The following is a 19,632-nucleotide window of genomic DNA, read 5'->3' as shown; positions in this document are numbered from 1 at the left end:
GCTGTAAGATTTATGTAATCACTGCACTTTTTGAAATATCTTTAAATCTTTAAGAACCTATAAGAACTTCTGATAAACTTACCTTTGAGGAGGAATACTTGGCACAGATACTGCTGGAACAGCTGCCAAAGGTTCAACTAGAGCTTTTTTACTCTTTTTATTTTTTTGCCTGCCTTTCAATCTCGTCCTTCCAGTTTTCTTCTCTCCTTTCTGACAAAGTCCATTCTTTGTACTGGTTTCTTCATAGATTGTTAAAGGTCTTCTAACACAGCCTGGAGGAGTGTGGGCATCACAGTAGGCAGTTTTTTTCACTGAAAATGTTGTTCCTGTATCTGTTACTTCTTTAACAGGCTCCATTTTCATGTAAAGGCCAGCTTTTTGAGCACAACTTACATGAAATGCTGTGTAACAATTTGCTTTATGGCACTGAATGCAAGCCCCGACTCCTTTCTGCTTACAGAGGTAGCAAGTCAATTTCCACCTGGCTGGAGGAATGTTCTTTACACCATCAATGGGCTCAATGAAAACCGTGTTGGCAAAGCCAACTTCAGGAACCCATAGAGCACAGACAACATGTCCCCATCGATCATCGTCAGTCTTTTTGAAAGCACCGCCCTTGTTTGGGCATAGCACACAATCTACAGGCTGGGAAGGAGACTGTAAGCAATGACGACAAAGCCACTGCCCTTCAGGGATGTATGGCACTCCGTAACACTCCTGGTGAACAGCTAGATTGCACATGTCACAAAATAAAATGACATTACTGTTCTGGCATTCACCATCCATACATATGCAGCAAACAGCATCCTCATCAATGAGAGACTGAGGATCACCTTGGTTCTGGCTCTCAAAGAAAGACTCCTTCTCAAATCTATCCATGAGGAATTCAAACACATTCTGCGACACAACACTCAACCCCTCGTTTCTACGCTTTTCATTCACCAGTTCTAACCATGCATAGTCTTCTTCATCCATATCGTACTCTACCTCCTTATCTAGTTCCTCTGGTGATTTTTCAATAAATTTATAATATGACGGGGGTCTGCGAGGGGCTGGAGGTGGATTATACTCAACAATGCGAATTTTGGGCTCCGGGAGAGTGCTTCCTGATGCTTGTACCCCATGAGCATTCACCAGAACAGCACTCTTCTTTTTTAGATTGTTTTTAAGTCTTTTTGATCTTACCAGTATTTGTGGTCTTTCACTGTTCTCTTTATTGCTATTACATTCACTTAGCTCCTGAGCGGTGAGGTCATCTTCTGATATAATCTCCAGGGCATCAAAAATACTTATTCTGTGCACACGACCTTCAATCTCCAGTTCCACCATTCGCTGTGCTTGAGCATACGTCAGCGTTTCCCGCGTTGGAGAATGCTTGATGTTGCAGGGCGAAGTGGACTGTCTTGTTGTAGACACGCGGTGATGCCGCCCTTTCCTCCTCATTTTGAAAAGGGGAAATCTTAAAAAAAAAAAGACACAAATTAGATTCCATACAACAGATTTTATTACATGTTTCTTATTTTCTTTAAGACCCAAAACCCAACAAACCTCTATGACACAGAGGTCCCCCTTTATTCTGGCCACATACATAAAAATACTATTTAATACTATGTGAATTTTTTATAAGGTAGTTACAATAGTTACCACAAGATAAGCCAAATGTTTCATAATGTTCAAAACTATTTTTGACAATTTTACAAATACCTTCAAATAAGTAATATCTACTATTTGTCAGCAGCATTTTTTAAAAGAAAATACCTAAATATGGATACAGAATTTCTGCACTTTCTAAATATAAGAACTTTCTATATTAAACATGTTCCACAAAATATCAGAAAATGCATAAAAGCTGCTAAATATCCTGTTTTTCTGCACTGTACTGTTTTTAAGTATAAAAATACATAGAGTAATTAAATTATACAAAATACAAATGTATTTTAAGCTTCACTTTATCCAAAGTTAAGAGCACTGTTTTAATAAAGAAATTAACATGTCAATACATTTGAAAAAAATGGAGTGTGCACCACTGATTTTCCCTTTAGAAAAACTGCTCTGTGACCACTTAAAATTACACAAGTGTAGGCCTAGATTTAGAAATGAAAATATACTACTTAACACAAGAGAACCAAGCTAAAATAATCAAAGGACAAAAACTTTATGACTTCAGATTAAAGAACTTGCTGCTTTTGTTATAAAAAAACTAAAACACAGGACCACCACTGAAAGAGCATTTATTTAACTGTGCTGTAAAGCAAATTCATGGCAAGAAAACTTGTTCTTAATACATCTACAAACGTAAGACTTCAAATTTCTCTAAAACCATAGCATGGAATATCACTGAACCCTCAGCAACATCTGTGGCACATGCACAACTGCAGGAGCATTACTACCAACTATTCTGTCCTTTCCATTACATCTTCCGGTTCTTGTCATGTTTGGCAGCCAGATATGTCACTTAAAAGACAAACCAACAAACCCTTACATGCTACAACCTGTGCATCTAAGCTGTTTTTCCCCTCTGGAAAATATTTGGCAAGATACACATTGCATAATACCTGACAGAAGAAAAAGTACTGACACTCCAAGGATTTATTCTTAAATGTATCAACGTCACTGAGTTTGCCTACATATAATTCTCTTATTTTGAGCAGTGTATTCTTGATATGCTCCATGAATAGTTGAACTTACCCTTTTTTAAAACAAAATCTTAAATTGTAAATGGTATAAGATCCAACTGAAACTGGAAGAGTGGATGTCTTAAAAAAACAATTATAATTTAAACAGGAAAACATAAAAATCTTTACATCAACTAAGCTTATATTTTAACAAGCTGCATGTAAGAGGGTCTCTCAGACCATCTTTTTAATGGCAAAAATAACATTTAATGATTGTAGAACTTAAATGGACAGAGATTATAAAGATCGTCCTATGGTTGCAACTAAAATACTGAGAAAAAGAATTGTTGAAAATTGATTGACCTGGAAAAATGAAGAAAAAAACAACACTAAGCAATGTAAGTAAACCAATACTAAAATTTTCACGGACCATTGCTCCAGCTTGTTACTCCAATGTACCAACCGCAAATTACACTTAGTGTTTAAAATTACTTCTGTTTTCAAACCAGTTTCACAAATCCAATTGTCACAAACTGTTCTTCTAATGATAACCCTGACTGAGGACATGTCTCAGAAATGATATTAGGGCGATATCTCCCTAAGGAGATATGACTTAGTCAAAACTGTCTGGAAATACAGTTAAAAGCAAATAGACGCAGAACACGGTCTTGCGCCAGAAATTCTTTAAGCACTGTATATTCCAATGGTCTGCTGGTTTTAGATCATTTAATAAAATACCAGTTTCGTTATACTGAACTCATTTCATCTATCGATTAATCTAAAAACTGGACCCTTAATTATATACATCCAAACAACGTAAACTGCGTTCCAGCTGTAACATCCCCCAAGACTACGCTCTCGGTTTCAGTCTCAGTTGTTTTCTCTGATTTTTTTTCGTAGAAAACAAAACTTGCACTTAACTTTATCCGTTCCCTACTTTCACCAAACCAGCGTAAACAGGATCTATTGACGGAAGGAGAACTGAATTTCGTGAAAACCCTACGTCTGCAGAAGAGGGGGGCTGTTGCAGTGGGGTTAGAGGCTTCACTTCACACAATGCTAAGTCGGCAACCTTTCAAAGGACAGACATTTCCCCTAAAAATAAATCACAACTACATACGTCTACGTAGAAACCAGAGTACGTGAAACCAACCTTCGAACCAATGCATTTTACTTTCAAAACAAGACTACCATTCATTACAAATTAGTCAGGTTAAATAAATAGGACTTCAATCATCATTAAACGTTCTTTTCGAAATTGCACACACAAGACTTTTTGCTAAAATAAAACCACATTTTTAACGCTCTGTTATAAAAACCCCGGTAACGTGAAGAGCTGGCAGGAGTAATACATTAGGATTTGCACCATTATGGAGAAACATTAATCGCATTTTGACATAACACCTTTCAGACGTGCAATTATAGACCACATAAAAGACACACACACACGCCATTTGTGTCGTCAAGACAACATCTTAAAAACAGAGTAAAAAAGTTTCTCAACACAACAGAAGCATACTTACAATGGGTGCAATTAGCTTACCGAACTTCCTTTGTTACCTAACTGCCAAAACCAGGAACTTGTATAAAAGAAATATTGTAGCACTGGAACACTGCCCGGGCCTGTGACGTCACTGCACCAAACACTTTCCCGGGCCTGTTTGAATCAATGGGAATTCAACACCCTGGAGTTAACTATTTTAATCCGACTCCGCTAGGACCTCACCCGCAACGAACCACATACGCTGGCTTTGACTGGGTGTGCAGTTTGAGGCTATTGTTGAAACCAAGACGCTCCAGCGGAGCCTCCCAGCGGCCTGGGGTGCTGGGACAGTCCACAATAATAAAACTAGAAAACGCAAATATGGCGTCCAACAAAACAAGAAACCGAAGTACTCGCACGAAAAGTTCGTTTTTGGCCACACGCAAACCGATCCTCATCCTTCCAGGGTGGATTTCACCTCCGCGAAAGACGGATTTCTACGCGTAACAATGTAAGAAGCCCATACCTCGCTGCTCCGAAGGTTTTGTTATCCAGACAGCGGCGGAGCTGAAAGCAATGGCGATGTGGCCTGCGGAGCGGCTGTGATTCCGCACAATCACATCCAACGGCCGCCGCTCGAGCACAGATTCCAGCTCTTAGTTTGAAGAATACGGACTGGGCTCCGCGACAACTGTCCGGAATTGGAACGTAGTTCTGTCCTTAGCGCGCCGTTCTTACTAAAAAGGACCATTCGTGAAGCGAAGTGTCCGCTTTCTAATATCGAACAGCAGCTGCCCCGAGCCTCTCTCCTCAACAACAATGCGGTTCCAGTGGAGGGCCCACCCGCCACGCACGACGCAGTCACGCCTCTCAAGACTGTACGTCTGTGTGGGGTCAGGAAGTTGCTTTGTGTATCTCCGATGCGAAAAGACGCTGGAGTAGTAGTGGTAGTATGAGTAATATCAGAAACACCAAGTACTAATATATCCTGCTTTCTAAAAACGAAAACTCTTGGTTAATTTAATAACGCATTTGTATCTGTCGCTGGTAGAGTCGTGCACTCTTGTTTTCAGCGTTGTATCTAAAACCACAAACTAAGTGAAAGAAAATTTGGAGAAGTCTGTATTACATATTAATCAGATGTTCGTTTTTTCCCGTCTTTATGCATTCTGTAAAAAATAAATCTCACCAGAATGCAGTATTTGAAGCGTAATACCGATGTGGGCTAGAACTGACCAATGTATTTATATGCTTTAACAATAATAGCAGGCATTTCATTTTGACTAACAATAGATATCCTTCTAGCTCTTTTGACCTGGTAAGTTACACCAGTCTTTATGATGTTTACAACATCTAATTTAAATTATTCAGATGTGATATTTCCCATAGTTGCAGTAAGACTCCTACATGACAAAACCTAAAAACACGACAATTCAATGCAAATTCAAAGCTTTTCTTTGCCCCACCTAATGGCGCATCCCTACCCCTGGAAGTGACCCTCTAGGTCAAGAAACCCCGTGTAACAGGGCTGTGTTCTCATTTCGCCCGAGCTTTCCGCTTGTGGATCCTATATACTTGACGTCAAAGGTAACTACTAAACTACAGAAACAACCTATTCCGAACTTAACGGCACCGCTGCACAGCGGAAGACGACACGAAATGCAAATAAATGCAACTGCCGGTAGTTTTGCTCGAGAGCGATTAAAATGCCGGTCATTCTTGACCTCTGCGTTATCCTATTGGTTCACTGCCGCAGAGAGTCTCTTGCAGGAACTTCTCAGCTCTGCGCAAAATCTGCACAGATTTCTCCGGGTGGAACTAAGTGACGTTACGCAGGAGTCCTCCTAGAACGCACGTCTCTGCTGGCTGCGCAAATCTGGCCTATAAAAACATGACCTCAGTTTAGTGTCGAGTGAGACAGGAAAACAAAACATACTCAACTGTATCAATCTTAAGTTTATGTCGAATATAAATATCTGTTTCACTAGACATATGGGTGATAGCAAGTGGCCATTCTGCTAAAGGGCATTAGATCATTTTGAAACAAAAACGCAAAACGTGATATCAAAGAATGGGTAATTATACAGTTCAGACGCCGCGCATTCAGGAAAAGGGTTTGTTTTCCTTTTTTTACTACAACGGCGCCATTTTGGAAACCCTTCAACCCTATGACGTCATAAAAGCACGTTCCTTCCGTCCTACGCTGTAGAGCTGCTGCTGTTAACTGCAGGGGAGACAAAGCGACGAACTAATTGACTCTTCACTTCAATTAAACACTTTTTAATTTAACTATTTGGTTACCGAAACTGATTGTACTACATCTCAGGGCATCAAGGTAGGTACGTGCGTAGCGCTTTCGGCGGCTCTGCTCTGAAAGGCTGGCTTGCAGTGGAGATGTGTGAGGGTGTTGGGCTGATCCGGTTCTCCGGCTGGTTCTTCCAGTGTTCTGCTGCCAGGATCTGGTTCTGCCTCACCAGGTTGAGTTCCTGTTTGGCCTAACATGGCCGGGCCTGTACTGGGATAGGAAAGCAAGGAACCCCATCTGGTCGTCTCGCTTAGGAAATAGAAATGTCATACAGTGAAGTTTACTAGACTTTGGATTTCTTTTTCTTTTTTTGGATCACTGTCACAGCAAGGTAAATTTCAGTGCGTGTTTTCGCCAGTGTTTTTGTTGTTGTCTGTGGTGTGACGGAGGTAGGCCTTGTGTTCTTTTGTTCGGGTAACTGGTAGCTGACAGTATCAATGCATTGGGCAGAGCAGAAAAATTGATTCATGTCTTATTCAAAGGATGTTCTCTTTCGTATAAAGGTGAGCTGTGGTGAAGGTAACGACAATCGCGGATTAAAACAACCTTGATCCAGTCGTCTTTGCTTTTGTCTTGAGAGATGCAGAATAGGTAGCATTTTTTTTTCAAGTCAAAATGATCCAGTTTACAGCATTATGGCAAAATGATGTCACTGTGCCCCTAAAAGAACATTAAACCGGAAAAGTTGAAAATCTTGACGTTTCTCACCTGGTTAAAACCTAAACATTTCAGGTATTTTAAGAGCTTAGTAGCTACACGTGTAGAGGACTTTATGTAAAGTCCGCTGTATATGTACTTTGAGGGTTATTCTTTGCTAACTCGGACTCTCGGGTTGTTTCGCACATTGTCCAGAGAAAAAAGAAACCTTTCTGTTGAAGTTCCGGGTGAAACCTTACAGTTCATGTTTTTTGCGTAGGTAGGCTATTCCGCGTTTTATTACAGACCCCAAACATTGTGTACTGTACCTGTCCCCCTTTTTATCGCGTTGTACTTTCCACTCTCATTGCACTAGAGTATGTATGCGAGTTTGGTGCACTCGATCGGTATATGTAAGAGACCACGATCTAATACGATTGCCGAAGCTGTTTATGCCTTTTTGTCTTTTGACAGGCAGTATTTTTAAAGCCTCGTTTTTTCATTTAAACGGTATTATAAGTCAGACCCTAAAATACGGAGTCGTGTGTCTGTTGACAATCGACGTGGAGTTGCTCATCTGTCAATTAATTATAGCAATACGAACGCCAATTACGCAAAATAAAATTAAATCGGAGCGTACAGTGCTATGTAAGGTTTTAATTGTCTCATATGTTCAGTGCAAAATGAAAAATCGTGGTGGTATCACTAATAAAACGTATGGCTAGAAGTGCGGTTTAGTAAATGTGCATTAGCTACCCAGTAGATGTATTTTCTTATAACTCTAGTCTGCTTTTGTTTTCGTGTTATGTATGTGGCTTATCACAGTTAGAATATGATGTTTATATACTTGTTCAGTACTAAGTTATTCAGTAAATGCCTTGGAATACGATACTCTCCAATCACATGTAAGCTGCTAAGACGAACTCGGTTGAAACTGGTGCTGTACATACAGTCCCTCCAGTGCTATACAGTGCTTATTACCATACTATACACAAGTGCAGAGCTATAAAAGGGAGAATCAATGTACAGGTCCTATGTATTCATATCAGGTATTCATATCACAACGATTTAGAAGAGGTGCATCATGGTAGTTACGAAAGTATATTTTGTATATATAGGAATGAGACAAAAACACACTTTATTGCGAAGTTCTGTCAAAAATAGTCTGTTTTGTGTATATTCATAAATCGTGAAGATTGAGTTATGACTTGTGGTCTCCTATCCCCTGACAGTAAAACCACTGGCAGTGTATTGCATTTGTTTCAGCCAGGCTGTAAACGGACTTTTCTTAGTCTGGCAATGGATCCCCTTTTGATAGATCAGTGAAAATGTGGACTGTAGAAAAAAGTTTACTTTTGTGTTCACATGGTGCACTGCTTCAGCTGGGAGGTAAAGTTGAGTTATTTCTACAGAGGGAATCTGTATTCATAGCTTATTACCCATTCACCCTGTCAAATGCTGTCCCTGGTTATATTAATTATATTTCTGTTGTGTTTCGGGATACTGTAGTGTTTGACTTCTTAATTAACAGTGTTGATTGAATGTTTGAAAGTATTCCAAATTCATTTTACACTAAAAACATTTTCTTAATCCTTGAGCTTCAAATAAGCATAATTCAAAGAGTAAATAAGTAACTGCAGATACTTTCAGCTAAACACTTTACTGAGTAGAAGTTGAGAAAATGTATATATTACTTTACAAATGTAATAGCACCCTGTGGTGAATATGTCACAAAGCAGTTGAACAAGCCAAGAACCTTGTTTTAAGTTGTCAAAGGAACCTGATGATGTAGTAATACATTGTGTTGGTTAAAATAAAAAGGAATGTGCCATTCATACTGTGGTTATCATTGATGCACAACATAGTGTCATTACTTAATATTCTTGCAATGCAATGTTTTTATAGATGATCTGACAAAACATACCAGAGAGGGCGATGTTAATGTGGTGGAATACGTCATTTCACCATAGTGATATTTGTTTCAGAATGATTTGTAACAGAATGATCACTCTAGCTGTTAAAGGCATGAGGCTTATGATAAAGCAGCAAACTGACAGGGAAAGAGACAGTGTCAGGTCTTTGAGGATACGATGTAAATAAACACAATGAACTACTCATTTAGAACCCATGGGGGCTGGTAACCTAGTGATGATCATGAGGGTTTTGAGGGACAAATTGGGCAGATGGGCAAAATTTGCTGTGATGGTGATTGGTGAATTTGTTGTGTATTGTAAGGGAAACAGTCAATAGAAATGTGTTTATTTTTTCACCGTAATTCCAAACATTGAATTGTAAACATTAACCTCTGTGAGACAAGTCCTGTTTATACACTTTAACGAAAGGGGGGATACAAATATAATCAATTATTTCTTTATCTTCCTGCAATGATTATATTTAACCTTTGTCACCTGATGCTCTTTGCCTTAAGATCAGCATTCATAAGTGATTTAAACTAGACTGACAGAGCTCCTGACCCACATGGTGTTTGTGATGATCACGTTGCTATCTTTTATGTTACGTATGAGCTTGCATAAGGTCATTCTTCTTGTTAAAATGAAAATAGTTGTCTTGTTATACTTTTTATGAAAAATATTTTCAAACATGATTGCAACCTGTACAGAAATTATGCAAAACTGCTCTCACTCTATACAAAAAAAAAATCCTAATCTGAACATTAAGAATACATTTTGTGGTTGATGAAAGCTGTGTGATGGAACATCCTACTTATGTCAAAAATGTAATAAATACATTTTCCTGAATATAATGGTATCTGGGTTGTTAAGTGAAACCATAGTTTAGTTTGTTAAAAAAATAACTTAGCTGGGAATAGAAAATCATTTAAGACATGTTTATTGTAATTAATTATCCTTCTAGATTCTAACAGTGACTAGAGTAGAAAACTAGTTATCCTGATTGTAACTTTGAGTGTCAGTCAGTTTGTGAATTTACTGTAGCCTTATGTTGATACAAAAATTGAGGTGTCTAAGCCTGTTTCCCAGCTGGTTGACAACCATGGGACTCGTCAGTCTTGCTCTACACTTGGCACATACTTAAAGAGCGATGAAAGCTGATCTCACCCATAACTAAAGTACATTCCGTATTCTGCACTATTTTTCTTCATTCTCCTTTTCAATGTAGAATTAACCTCTACATATTCCTTTGCAGCTTGCATACACATGCAGCTCACCACTGCAATATTCAATATGGTCATTCACTAAATCTGAAGACTTCCAGCCTGGTAGAAGGATAATCATGTGCAGCCACTGTCGTAAGAACTGTTCTATGAGATGAATTGTGTTGGATTGGCTTCCGTCTCTGTGTGGCAGACCTTAAGGCAGGTAATTTCAGGACAACTTACAACGTGTAAAAGTTTTAACATTTAAAAATGAGTACTGATTTAACAATGTTGATAAACAGTGTATCCAGATAGACATCACTCATGAACTTCATTGATTAATGTATGGTTTTCTGTTATTAAGTTGCAGTTCTCCAAAGACATGAACCCAGGGAGATTGTACAAACTCCATGGAAATAGCACCCTAGGAAAGAACTCATAGCCCCAGTCCTGTGAGGCATTAATGCTAACCAAAAACATGCCAAATTTGAAAAAAGCCATAAATTGTAAACTGTTAAATGTATTAATTTTATTGACTTGCTTAAGACTTAGTTATGTGGTACAATACTAAACAGTCTTTTAGGTGAATAGCAAGAAGGTACATACAGCTGTTACCATGAGAAGACATGATGAACCAGTTACAGCACATACAGCAACACATACCTAGGATATATGGGATCACAAATTCGAATTTACTTTTCAGCTTTTCTAGGATTTTAGCATTTGCAGTTGTAATACTGTATAGAACTCTGCATCTTTCACACTATTGTTTTTGTTACAAAGATTAACATTTGTTACAAAGATTAACCAATAGTGTTACAAGTTTCAATGGCCCTGTGCATATATGATGTACAAATCTTTACTACTTTCCACCTTCAGGAACCTCACTTTTCATATGATCAGGGACTTCAATTAAGTTGTTACTGTGAGCTTGTTTTGTTTCAATGCCCTGCCAAATGTAATATTGTAACACTGGCATCTTTGAGTTACATGTGCACAAAAAAGGCTAATTTGTAAGAACTACTTTTCATGCCCAGTATCCTAAGAATTGCCAAACAGATTATCACAAAAATAGAAGGAAACAAAACCATTTTCTGTCCTATGAATGATGTGTGCCATATGCCATCCTTAACTGCTGTAAAACAGCCCAGAGAGTCTAAAAGGGTTGTCATTTTGTCTGTATTGCTGTGCTTGCTGAGTTTTGTGGTCACCTCCCTATAGTTCCCAATGAACTATACCCCAAATGATGACCACTACACAGATCCCAGAGAGGAGTGTGTGGAGTGATCTGCACAGATTGCTAAGATTGCTAAAAAATGCACTAATGGAGCACTTGCTCTCTGGCAGCTTTCTGATGATGGATAGAATACTTATTCCAGACCAGCTTTACATTAAAAGAAAATCCTGGAAGAATTTGTGTTTAATGAGCATTCTTGGCACTTTTCCTATGGAAATGTCTATTTACCTTTATAATTACAATACATAATAATACAAAAATATACGTATACTATGCTAATAAATTGTTCTATTTTTTAAATGATTGTAGTGTTACCCTATGCCAAGTCCATCCCACCCCCAGCGTTGATATCTTCATAGTAGGTTCATTATAACCAATTGTCACAGGTATTGCTTATTTATTACTTAGTGTCTTAAATCTGATTGCAACATAATTAAAAATGGTGTTCTTCAATTACATGATGTAAACATCTGTTTTTGTTACCCCATGTAGTTTAAATATTGTATAAGAATCTAATGTTGTTGTCAGAATGTTTGCCTGTGCAAAATGTTGCTAAGAATTGCAGTATTTGATACCCACTTACCTTCTGGCGATTCCACAAATAAGAGTGAAATAGCCGACAGCTGAGGAGTTTTGTCAGAATTTCATACTTAGGCAAGTCATTGTATGGATCACTCTTGACCATCCATCAAAATGTGATGTGTTGGTGATTTTATTTTATGAATAAATTAACTGCTTATGTGCTGTTAAAAACTTTGTATCTTGACTTGATAAGATTAAAAGAATTTGGTCACTTTAGACATTTCCCCAAAAACTTTTGTGCATCTTATTCCATCCAAAGACCTAAAGTAAAACACTTTAATATATACAGAATGTATTATGAGGCTTTCATGCATGAGTAATAATGATGATTTATTGTTTAGTTATTTTTGATGAGATCATAGTTTTGCAAGATTATTTATGTGTTCACAATATTTAACATCAGGCATCTGTTCCTGTAGTCTCCTAGAAATATAATCTCCTGTTCTCTTCATTTTTCACTCTTTAAGTATGACTATGGCAGTGCACTCAAGCTTTCTTATGAATTCTAAACTTTTTAAAAATCTTTAAAACAGTATTTGTTTAATGCTAAGACACTTAATGCTAAGACAGCTTTGAAGAAATGCAAAGCTTTTTCACAAAGATAAAAAGCATTCGCACTCCAGCAGTGTTTGATGCACATACACCGTTCAAGAGAAAAGGCATTGGTTAAAAAGACAACATATTTTATACTGGTTGTTTATGTTAGGTTAAAACTGAAAATGATTTTGGTAGTACAAGTAATTTGTCTTAAGTTGTTGAAGCACTTGTTTTTTTAAAGAATACATTTTATTTGACAAATTCAGATGTTATGTATTAGTAGAACACCTAGTTCTTAGCCTAAAAAATTACAAAGTGTTAATATTAATGTGTTACTTTACTCAAGTGGTAATACTCATGTGAGTTAACACATTTTTCATTTAACTAATGTTTTACAGACATCTGACAACACCTGCATGATTGGCTTAGGATTTGTGGTGACTGCACATTTTAAGTTATTTGTATTCAGATAGTTTTTGAAAATGTTAAGGAATTATTTAAATGACAAATGTGACAATGGAGTGCTGGTTTTAAATAATATAGTGCTTATTGTTATTTATTTGATTAGATACAATGGAGATTAAACTTTCAGTTTTAATGGCGCTGAAGAAAATAAATGTTATAAATAAGAAGAGTCCATTAGACAGATCTAATGTCATTTAGCTTGTATGATGATTAGTAGCTATTTGATCCAAGCGTCTCAACCATCCATTTCTGATACAAAGCCAGAAGACTGGCTTCACAGCATGGCTGGATAGCTAATTCCAGACAATCTCAAGTCTTTATTCACAGTAGCACTTCTGAGACTGCCTTACTGGTCCAGGCTATGACATTACATGCACGATGCATCAGAATCACCTCTGAAGTTTAAAGATGAAAAGGGTGAACTTTGGAACAGTTTTCCGGAAATATGAGACCAAAATAAATCTTTAAGTACTGGAAAGTGGAGAAAATAAGAACTGAATACTGTAAAGTAGAGAAACTGAACTGCTGATGCTCGAAACAACAACACCTCAATTGTGATGCTTAGCCACCTCTGGAACTTGGCTCACTCATCTTTATTGATGATGTCACTAATGATGGTAGCAGCAGAATTAATTCTGGAGTTTATAGAAACAGTTTGTGCATCATATGCATGCCAGAAGATAATAAATAATAAATATGGTACCCGGTTATGGCATTGAATCCAATATTCTGGCTTTTTTCAAGAACAGACTTGATGAGATCCTCAAAATAAATTACAGCTAGCTACCAAACAGATTGTTCAAATAACTTGCTGTTGGTTCAAACTGTTCTTTTATTCTTAAATAGATTTACATTTCTTAACGGATTTCCAATCTCTTTTATAGCATAAAATGCAGTTGCTTTCGTGCATTAACACGGTTTCTTATTGCATAGTCATCACTAAATGAAAAGGTTGAGTAAATTTATGCACAATTTCTAAAGAATATATTATTTTTCATCTGAATTATTCTGAAATACCTCTTTTTAAAAAGCATTTTCACAGGATTGTTTCTTAAAGTATTAGTGTAGTGTGTGTCTGTTACTTAGAATTAAATATTTTATTTCTCTAGCTGTATGTGTAAAAGAATACCATAAAAAATATTCTAAGGAAAGTTCTTATTTTCCAAATACAACTGTTAATATTGTAGAATTGTGGTTAATTTACAGTTATGCCTTTCTTTTATAAATGTCAGTCTTGTATATACTCTTGCATATATGCATTTACTGTATATATTTCTATTGTAGTTGTGTTGGGCAGATGCATTTGTCCATAGTGCTGTATTTAATACAAGTTATATGACTAATTTATCTAGCAAAAAGAATACAAATTCTAAAATGACAGTTAATGAAAGAAAATCAATATAACATGCACTTCCACAAAGTTTTGACTTGTAATGTGTTTCGGGTTGCAGTGTTTATTTTTTTAAAGAAGCTCTTTGTCAAAGCTTGTGAGGATTTTAAAATACTTAAATCAGTTCCCCTTTAGTTTTGCCTGTTCAAGACTAGAGATGTACAACACTAATAGGCTAAAAAGAACAGAACTTGCTTGAAGTCTGGAAGTATATTTGCTTACTCCTGACTGATTCCTACTGCATTGTACAATTGTAACACAATATAGTTAAACTAAATATGGAAAATCCTGGTACTGGTTGATTTTGCTCTACTGATTTTCATTTGTTCTAATGATAGCTAGTCTGTAATCTAAAAATGAAAATGTCTTAAGTATTTTCATTTATCTTTCCACAGGTGATCCAGAATAACAAAAGGACAAAAGATTCCACCATCATTAATGCAAAAGGAGAGGCACACTCACCTGGTGCTTGGTTGATCTTTGATACACATTGTGATGGACCCTTAATACACTGAATATCTTTTGAATGTTAATCAAAAGGAAGACCCCATGATTCTAAACTACAGAAAGAATTCATGACTGGCTGTTTTTAATAAGGACATTTGTTTTAAAGCAGAATTCTAAGTCTGCTAAAATGGATGGTGAGGAAAACCTGCCCCAAATTAGCGACAATGAAAGCCCAAAGCAAATTGATTTAATGGAAGAAGATATAAAACCAGAAGGTGAAAAAGAAAGTGTGAAAATTAAAGAACAAGAAAATTATGGAAGTGTTTTTAATACATACAGTAGTACAGTGTATGACACCATGGACACAAAATCTGTTTCCTGTTCTCCAGGAGCACTGGCTACTGAAGTCCCATCTCTGTCCTCCTCTCCAGAAATGCTATCAGAAGATATGACTCCTCAACTTACTTGTGAACAAGCAACAATGGATGCAGCTGCAGCAGACATTTCGTCTTCTGAAGAGATGTGTGACAAAGACGACTCTCTCAGCTCTCCAGGTGGATTAAATGAGGGCCCAAGTTTGAATGAATTCCATGTTTCAGGTTCCAGGAAAGCAGAACGTTCTATAAAGATTAAGATTAAAAGAATGAGCAAAGAACCTGCAGAAAATGATGTTAGTATCCACATTAAGGAGGAACCAGAAAACATGGCTGATGAGAGTATTAATGATCCAAGTTCAGCCTTATTCAGTTCCTTAGGCCGATATAATTCTCGAGAAAATGATGAATACAGTAATTTGCTTACTGGGTACCATAGTACTCTATACGATGTGGCCATGGATGCGGTCACACAAAGTCTTTTGTCTTCAATGAGAAGTAACGTTAATCCCAGGAAAAAATCTCCCGCTTGGAATCATTTCTTTATATCCCCACGAGATAGTACCAAAGCAATCTGTATGTACTGTATGAAAGAGTTCAGTCGGGGAAAAAATGAAAAAGACCTTAGTACAAGTTGTCTCATGAGGCATGTGCGAAGGGCACACCCTACTGTTCTTTTACAGGAGAGTGAATTCCCATCAAGTACTTTAGCTAGTTCAGTTGGCTCTTCTTTATTACCTCCCGTAACTTCACCAAATAACAATGGGGAGCTGGCAGCTGGTTCTACTTTAGTGTCACAGAAAAACACTTCAAGTACGGTGTCCTCTACAGAGAACACAGAAGAGTTTCCATCCAAAGAAGTGTTTCCAGTTACACCAAAATTAGAGAAGTGTGCCAAAAACGACAACTGCATTACTTTATCCCCACATTCCAGTAACAGCCATAATGAAGATGCTACGGATGGTGTATCAGACCGCATTCTTGCAACTCCAAAAAATTCAAATTCTAGAAGGAGATCAGCAGTCTGGAAGCATTTTTATTTATCACCTGCAGATAGTTCTAAAGCAGTGTGTATACACTGTATGAATGAATTCAGCCGAGGTAAGAATGGAAAAGATCTGGGAACAAGTTGTCTTATTCGTCATATGTGGAGAGCTCACCGGGACATTGTAATTGAAGAAAATGGAAACGGTTCCAGCATTCCACCGCCGTATACAACACCACCCACTTTGTTACCCTCCTTCCAGCTTCAAGATGCAAGTGAGTCAAAATTCAGAAAAGAGTCTTCTTTTATCTCCTTGTCTCCAGAAAGGACATCTGACGAGGTATCGCAAAATCTCAGTGAAAGTATGGATGTCAGAGAGGAGTCGAATGATGTGTCATATCATCTGCCCTCAGGACAGTCCTCATTAGAAATGCCAGTTGGTGCAGCGTCTTTGTCAGAAGGACTGAGTGAAAAAGATCTCCCTCTGACGTCCTCTCCGGATGATCTTTCTGAAGGTCCAAGTGTAAATGAAGATCAGAGTTCAGTTTTTCAACAAAATAAAAAAATAATGAAAAGAGTGAAATCAGAAGTTTGGCACCATTTCATAGTTTCCCCGGTTGACCATCTGAAAGCTTTATGTCGGTACTGTCCATGTGTCATAAGCAGAGGAAAGCGAGGGGATTTTGGAACTAGCTGTTTAATGAGACATCTGATGAGGCGACATCCTAATGTTCTGAAGAACCAAAAAGGCACATATGACAAAGTTTCATCATCTCCTAGATCACCATATGCAACTCTGGCTGCTGCAGAAGCCTTGTCATGTAAAGTGACTGACAACTCGGTAGCTGAAGATAAGAAACCTCATGCATTGCCGGTTTTTAGCAAAAAGACATCCAAGTTGTGGAATCACTTTTCTATTTGTTCTACGGATCCAACAAAAGTAGTGTGTTTGCACTGTAGCCGTACCATAAGTAGAGGCAAAAAGACTACAAACCTTGGCACAAGTTGTTTATTCAGACACATGCAGAGATTCCATGGACATGTTCTTGAAAACAACAGCAGCATCTCAGGTGTGGTGTTATCATCCTCGGCAAACTTGCAAGCAAAACCAGAATTAATGGATACAACATCTTATGAAGACAATAATGAAAGATATAATGAATATCATCCAGTTGCCAAAAAAATCACCAAACTTGTTGCAGAGATGCTTGCATTGGACCTCCAGCCTTCATCCCTTGTGGAGAATGTTGGTCTGAACAGATTACTGGAATACTTGCAACCACAGTACTCTCTTCCTTCAGCTACATACTTTACCAGCACTGCCATACCAGAGATGTATGAGAGAGTGAAAGAGGTGATTGTCACTCACCTAAAAGAAGCTGAAAGTGGTATTGTTCATTTTACAACAAGCATTTGGGTCAGCAACCAAACAAGAGAGTACCTGATTCTTACAGCTCACTGGGTTACATTTGAGTCCTGTGTACGGCCTCAAGGACAGGATTTTCACTGCTCTGCTCTTCTCAGTGTTTCTCAGATTGACTGTGACTACAATATGATGAACATTCAGAAGCAGCTTGAGTATTTGTGGGACACCTGGATCATTTCCTCAGGTCTGAAAATAGGCTTCACAATAACTGATAATCAGAGTATTGGAAACATGCTTGATGACAATGAACATTCAAGCTTGCAATGTTTCGGACACACGATTGACCTCATTGTTAGCGAAGCCATAAAGAGTCAGAGAATGGTTCAAAATTTGCTGAGCATTGCAAGGAAAATTTGTGAGCGTGTCCATCGTTCAGCAAAAGCAAAAGAGAAGTTGGCAGAACTGCAAAAAATCTACAACCTGCCTGAAAATCATCTGGTTCAAGATGTTCCTTCCAAGTGGAAAACCTCCTTTTACATGCTTGAACGTTTAGTTGAACAGAAGAAAGCCATTGATGAGATGTCCATTGAGTGCAATTTCAGGGAACTTATCAGCTGCGATCAATGGGAGGTGATGCAGTCAGTTTGCAATGCTTTAAAACCCTTTGAGGTTGCATGCAGGGAAATGAGTACTCGGACAGCTACACTTGGCCAAGTTATTCCACTCATTCACATTCTCAATCGGAAGATAGATATGCTTTTTGATGAGACCATGGGCATAGATAATATGCTTAAGTCCTTGAAGGAGGCAATGGTAAGCCGAATGTCCTCCACACTTCATGATCCAAGGTACACTTGGGCTACAATGTTGGATCCTCGGTACAAAACCTCCTTATTCACAGAGGAAGAAGCGGAACAGTGTAAGCAAGACCTCATCCGAGAACTAGAAGCATTAACGTCTACCTCAGCAGAGCTTAAGCCTTTGGTTTCTAATGGATGTAGTGAAGCTCCAGCTTCATCTAACAGTACCGTCAGTAACAATGATAATCTCTGGGCACTTATGGATGATATCAGGAACAAAATAAAACAAGAAGATAGACCCAAATCCTCTGAGCTTGCTGTCCATGAATATTTGGAGGAAGAAATTGTTGATCAAAGTTGTGATCCTCTTGATTATTGGAACCTTAAGAAATTCTTATGGCCTGATCTTGCCAAAGTTGCTGTTCGATATGTGGGCTGCCCTCCGAGCATTATTCCATCAGAGACACTGTTCAGTACTGCAAGTAAAAGCTGTACCTTGAATCACTCCAGACCAATGCTGGAGAATATAGAAAGACTTATCTTTTTAAAGGTTAACCTTCCCTTAATATATTTTCAGTACTGAATAGATAATGCCTGTACTACTGTTCCTACACCTGACAACTTGAGAAAGCCTATGTACTAGGGGAGTATCTGTGAGTGTGTATGTGGGGTGGGGTGGGGGGTGGGTATCAGGGAAGGTCGTGATTTAGCTGTAGGTTAGGTAAATAATTGTTGCTGTATTTTTATTTTTTCAGTTTTATATTTTTTTTCTCCTTGTGCCTTATACAAACTTCTTCAGGTCAAAATGATGTAAATACTTAACTGATGTTTAACCAAGTTCTAGACCATAAATTTAAGTGTTTATGAATAGTAGGAACTAGGTGCTACATATTGTTTTTTTTAAATAATGTGGCCCAAAAATGCTGTGACTGAAAAATGTATAATACAATACCATAATGTAATTTTATTTTATTCTTTCATTGTGAAATTGTGGATAATGGTACTGTCTAAATTAGATCTAGTTTTCTTTTGGAAATTACTGCATTTCTAAACAACAATGTATACTAGTACTGTATTACAAACTACAAGCAATCTCTGTTCAAAATATACTTTTATCTTTTAAGCACAATTGAAGTTTACTTCTGAGGGATTAAATTATGGGTCACTGTCTAGTAAATATACAATGTACATTTATAAATATTCATTTCAATACAGAATTTGATAATTGTGAAAACATTAAGACTGGAACCATAATAATTACCTGGTAAACTGTAAATAAAACCTTTTCCCTTGGA

General features: G+C 37.6%; 2 protein-coding genes across 11 annotated transcripts in view; one reads left to right on the top strand and one right to left on the bottom strand.

Moving 5' to 3' along the window:
• Positions 1–5,270, bottom strand: part of LOC148655003 (bromodomain-containing protein 1-like) — a 22,315-nt gene extending 17,045 nt beyond the window's left edge. The window contains exons 1-2 of one of the 5 annotated variants that reach the window (XM_088645033.1): positions 4,625–5,270; positions 83–1,459 (exon numbers count right to left, since the gene is read on the bottom strand). In XM_088645033.1, the coding sequence (XP_088501159.1) occupies positions 83–1,443 (1,361 nt within the window). In that variant the 5' untranslated portion in view covers positions 1,444–1,459; positions 4,625–5,270. Of the gene's footprint in view, positions 1–82; positions 1,460–4,138; positions 4,183–4,624 lie in introns of those variants that run through there. The other 4 variants (XM_088645030.1, XM_088645029.1, XM_088645027.1 and 1 more) reach the window with 4 other exon arrangements.
• Positions 4,305–19,632, top strand: zbed4 (zinc finger, BED-type containing 4). Of its 6 annotated transcripts, none has more exons than XM_088645025.1 (2): positions 4,305–4,609; positions 14,761–19,632. In XM_088645025.1, exon 2 carries the CDS (start codon positions 15,000–15,002, stop codon positions 18,918–18,920), a length of 3,921 nt encoding a protein of 1,306 aa, XP_088501151.1. In that variant the 5' UTR covers positions 4,305–4,609; positions 14,761–14,999; the 3' UTR covers positions 18,921–19,632. The 6 variants fall into 6 exon arrangements, with proteins under 6 accessions (XP_088501151.1, XP_088501150.1, XP_088501147.1 ...); XM_088645024.1 differs by lacking the exon at positions 4,305–4,609 and adding an exon at positions 5,624–5,685; XM_088645021.1 differs by lacking the exon at positions 4,305–4,609 and adding an exon at positions 5,805–6,433.

The sequence above is a fragment of the Lepisosteus platostomus genome, chromosome 9 (genome assembly GCF_059453375.1).
Source record: "Lepisosteus platostomus isolate fLepPlt1 chromosome 9, fLepPlt1.hap1, whole genome shotgun sequence".
Taxonomy (NCBI): domain Eukaryota; kingdom Metazoa; phylum Chordata; class Actinopteri; order Semionotiformes; family Lepisosteidae; genus Lepisosteus; species Lepisosteus platostomus.
Note: the sequence above shows the minus strand (reverse complement) of the source record. Positions and strands in the feature narration are given on the sequence as shown.

What these genes read in the sequence shown, in the direction of transcription:
- zbed4 (XM_088645025.1), top strand. Translation starts at nt 15,000, where the DNA reads ATGGATGGTGAGGAAAACCTGCCCCAAATTAGCGACAATGAAAGCCCA.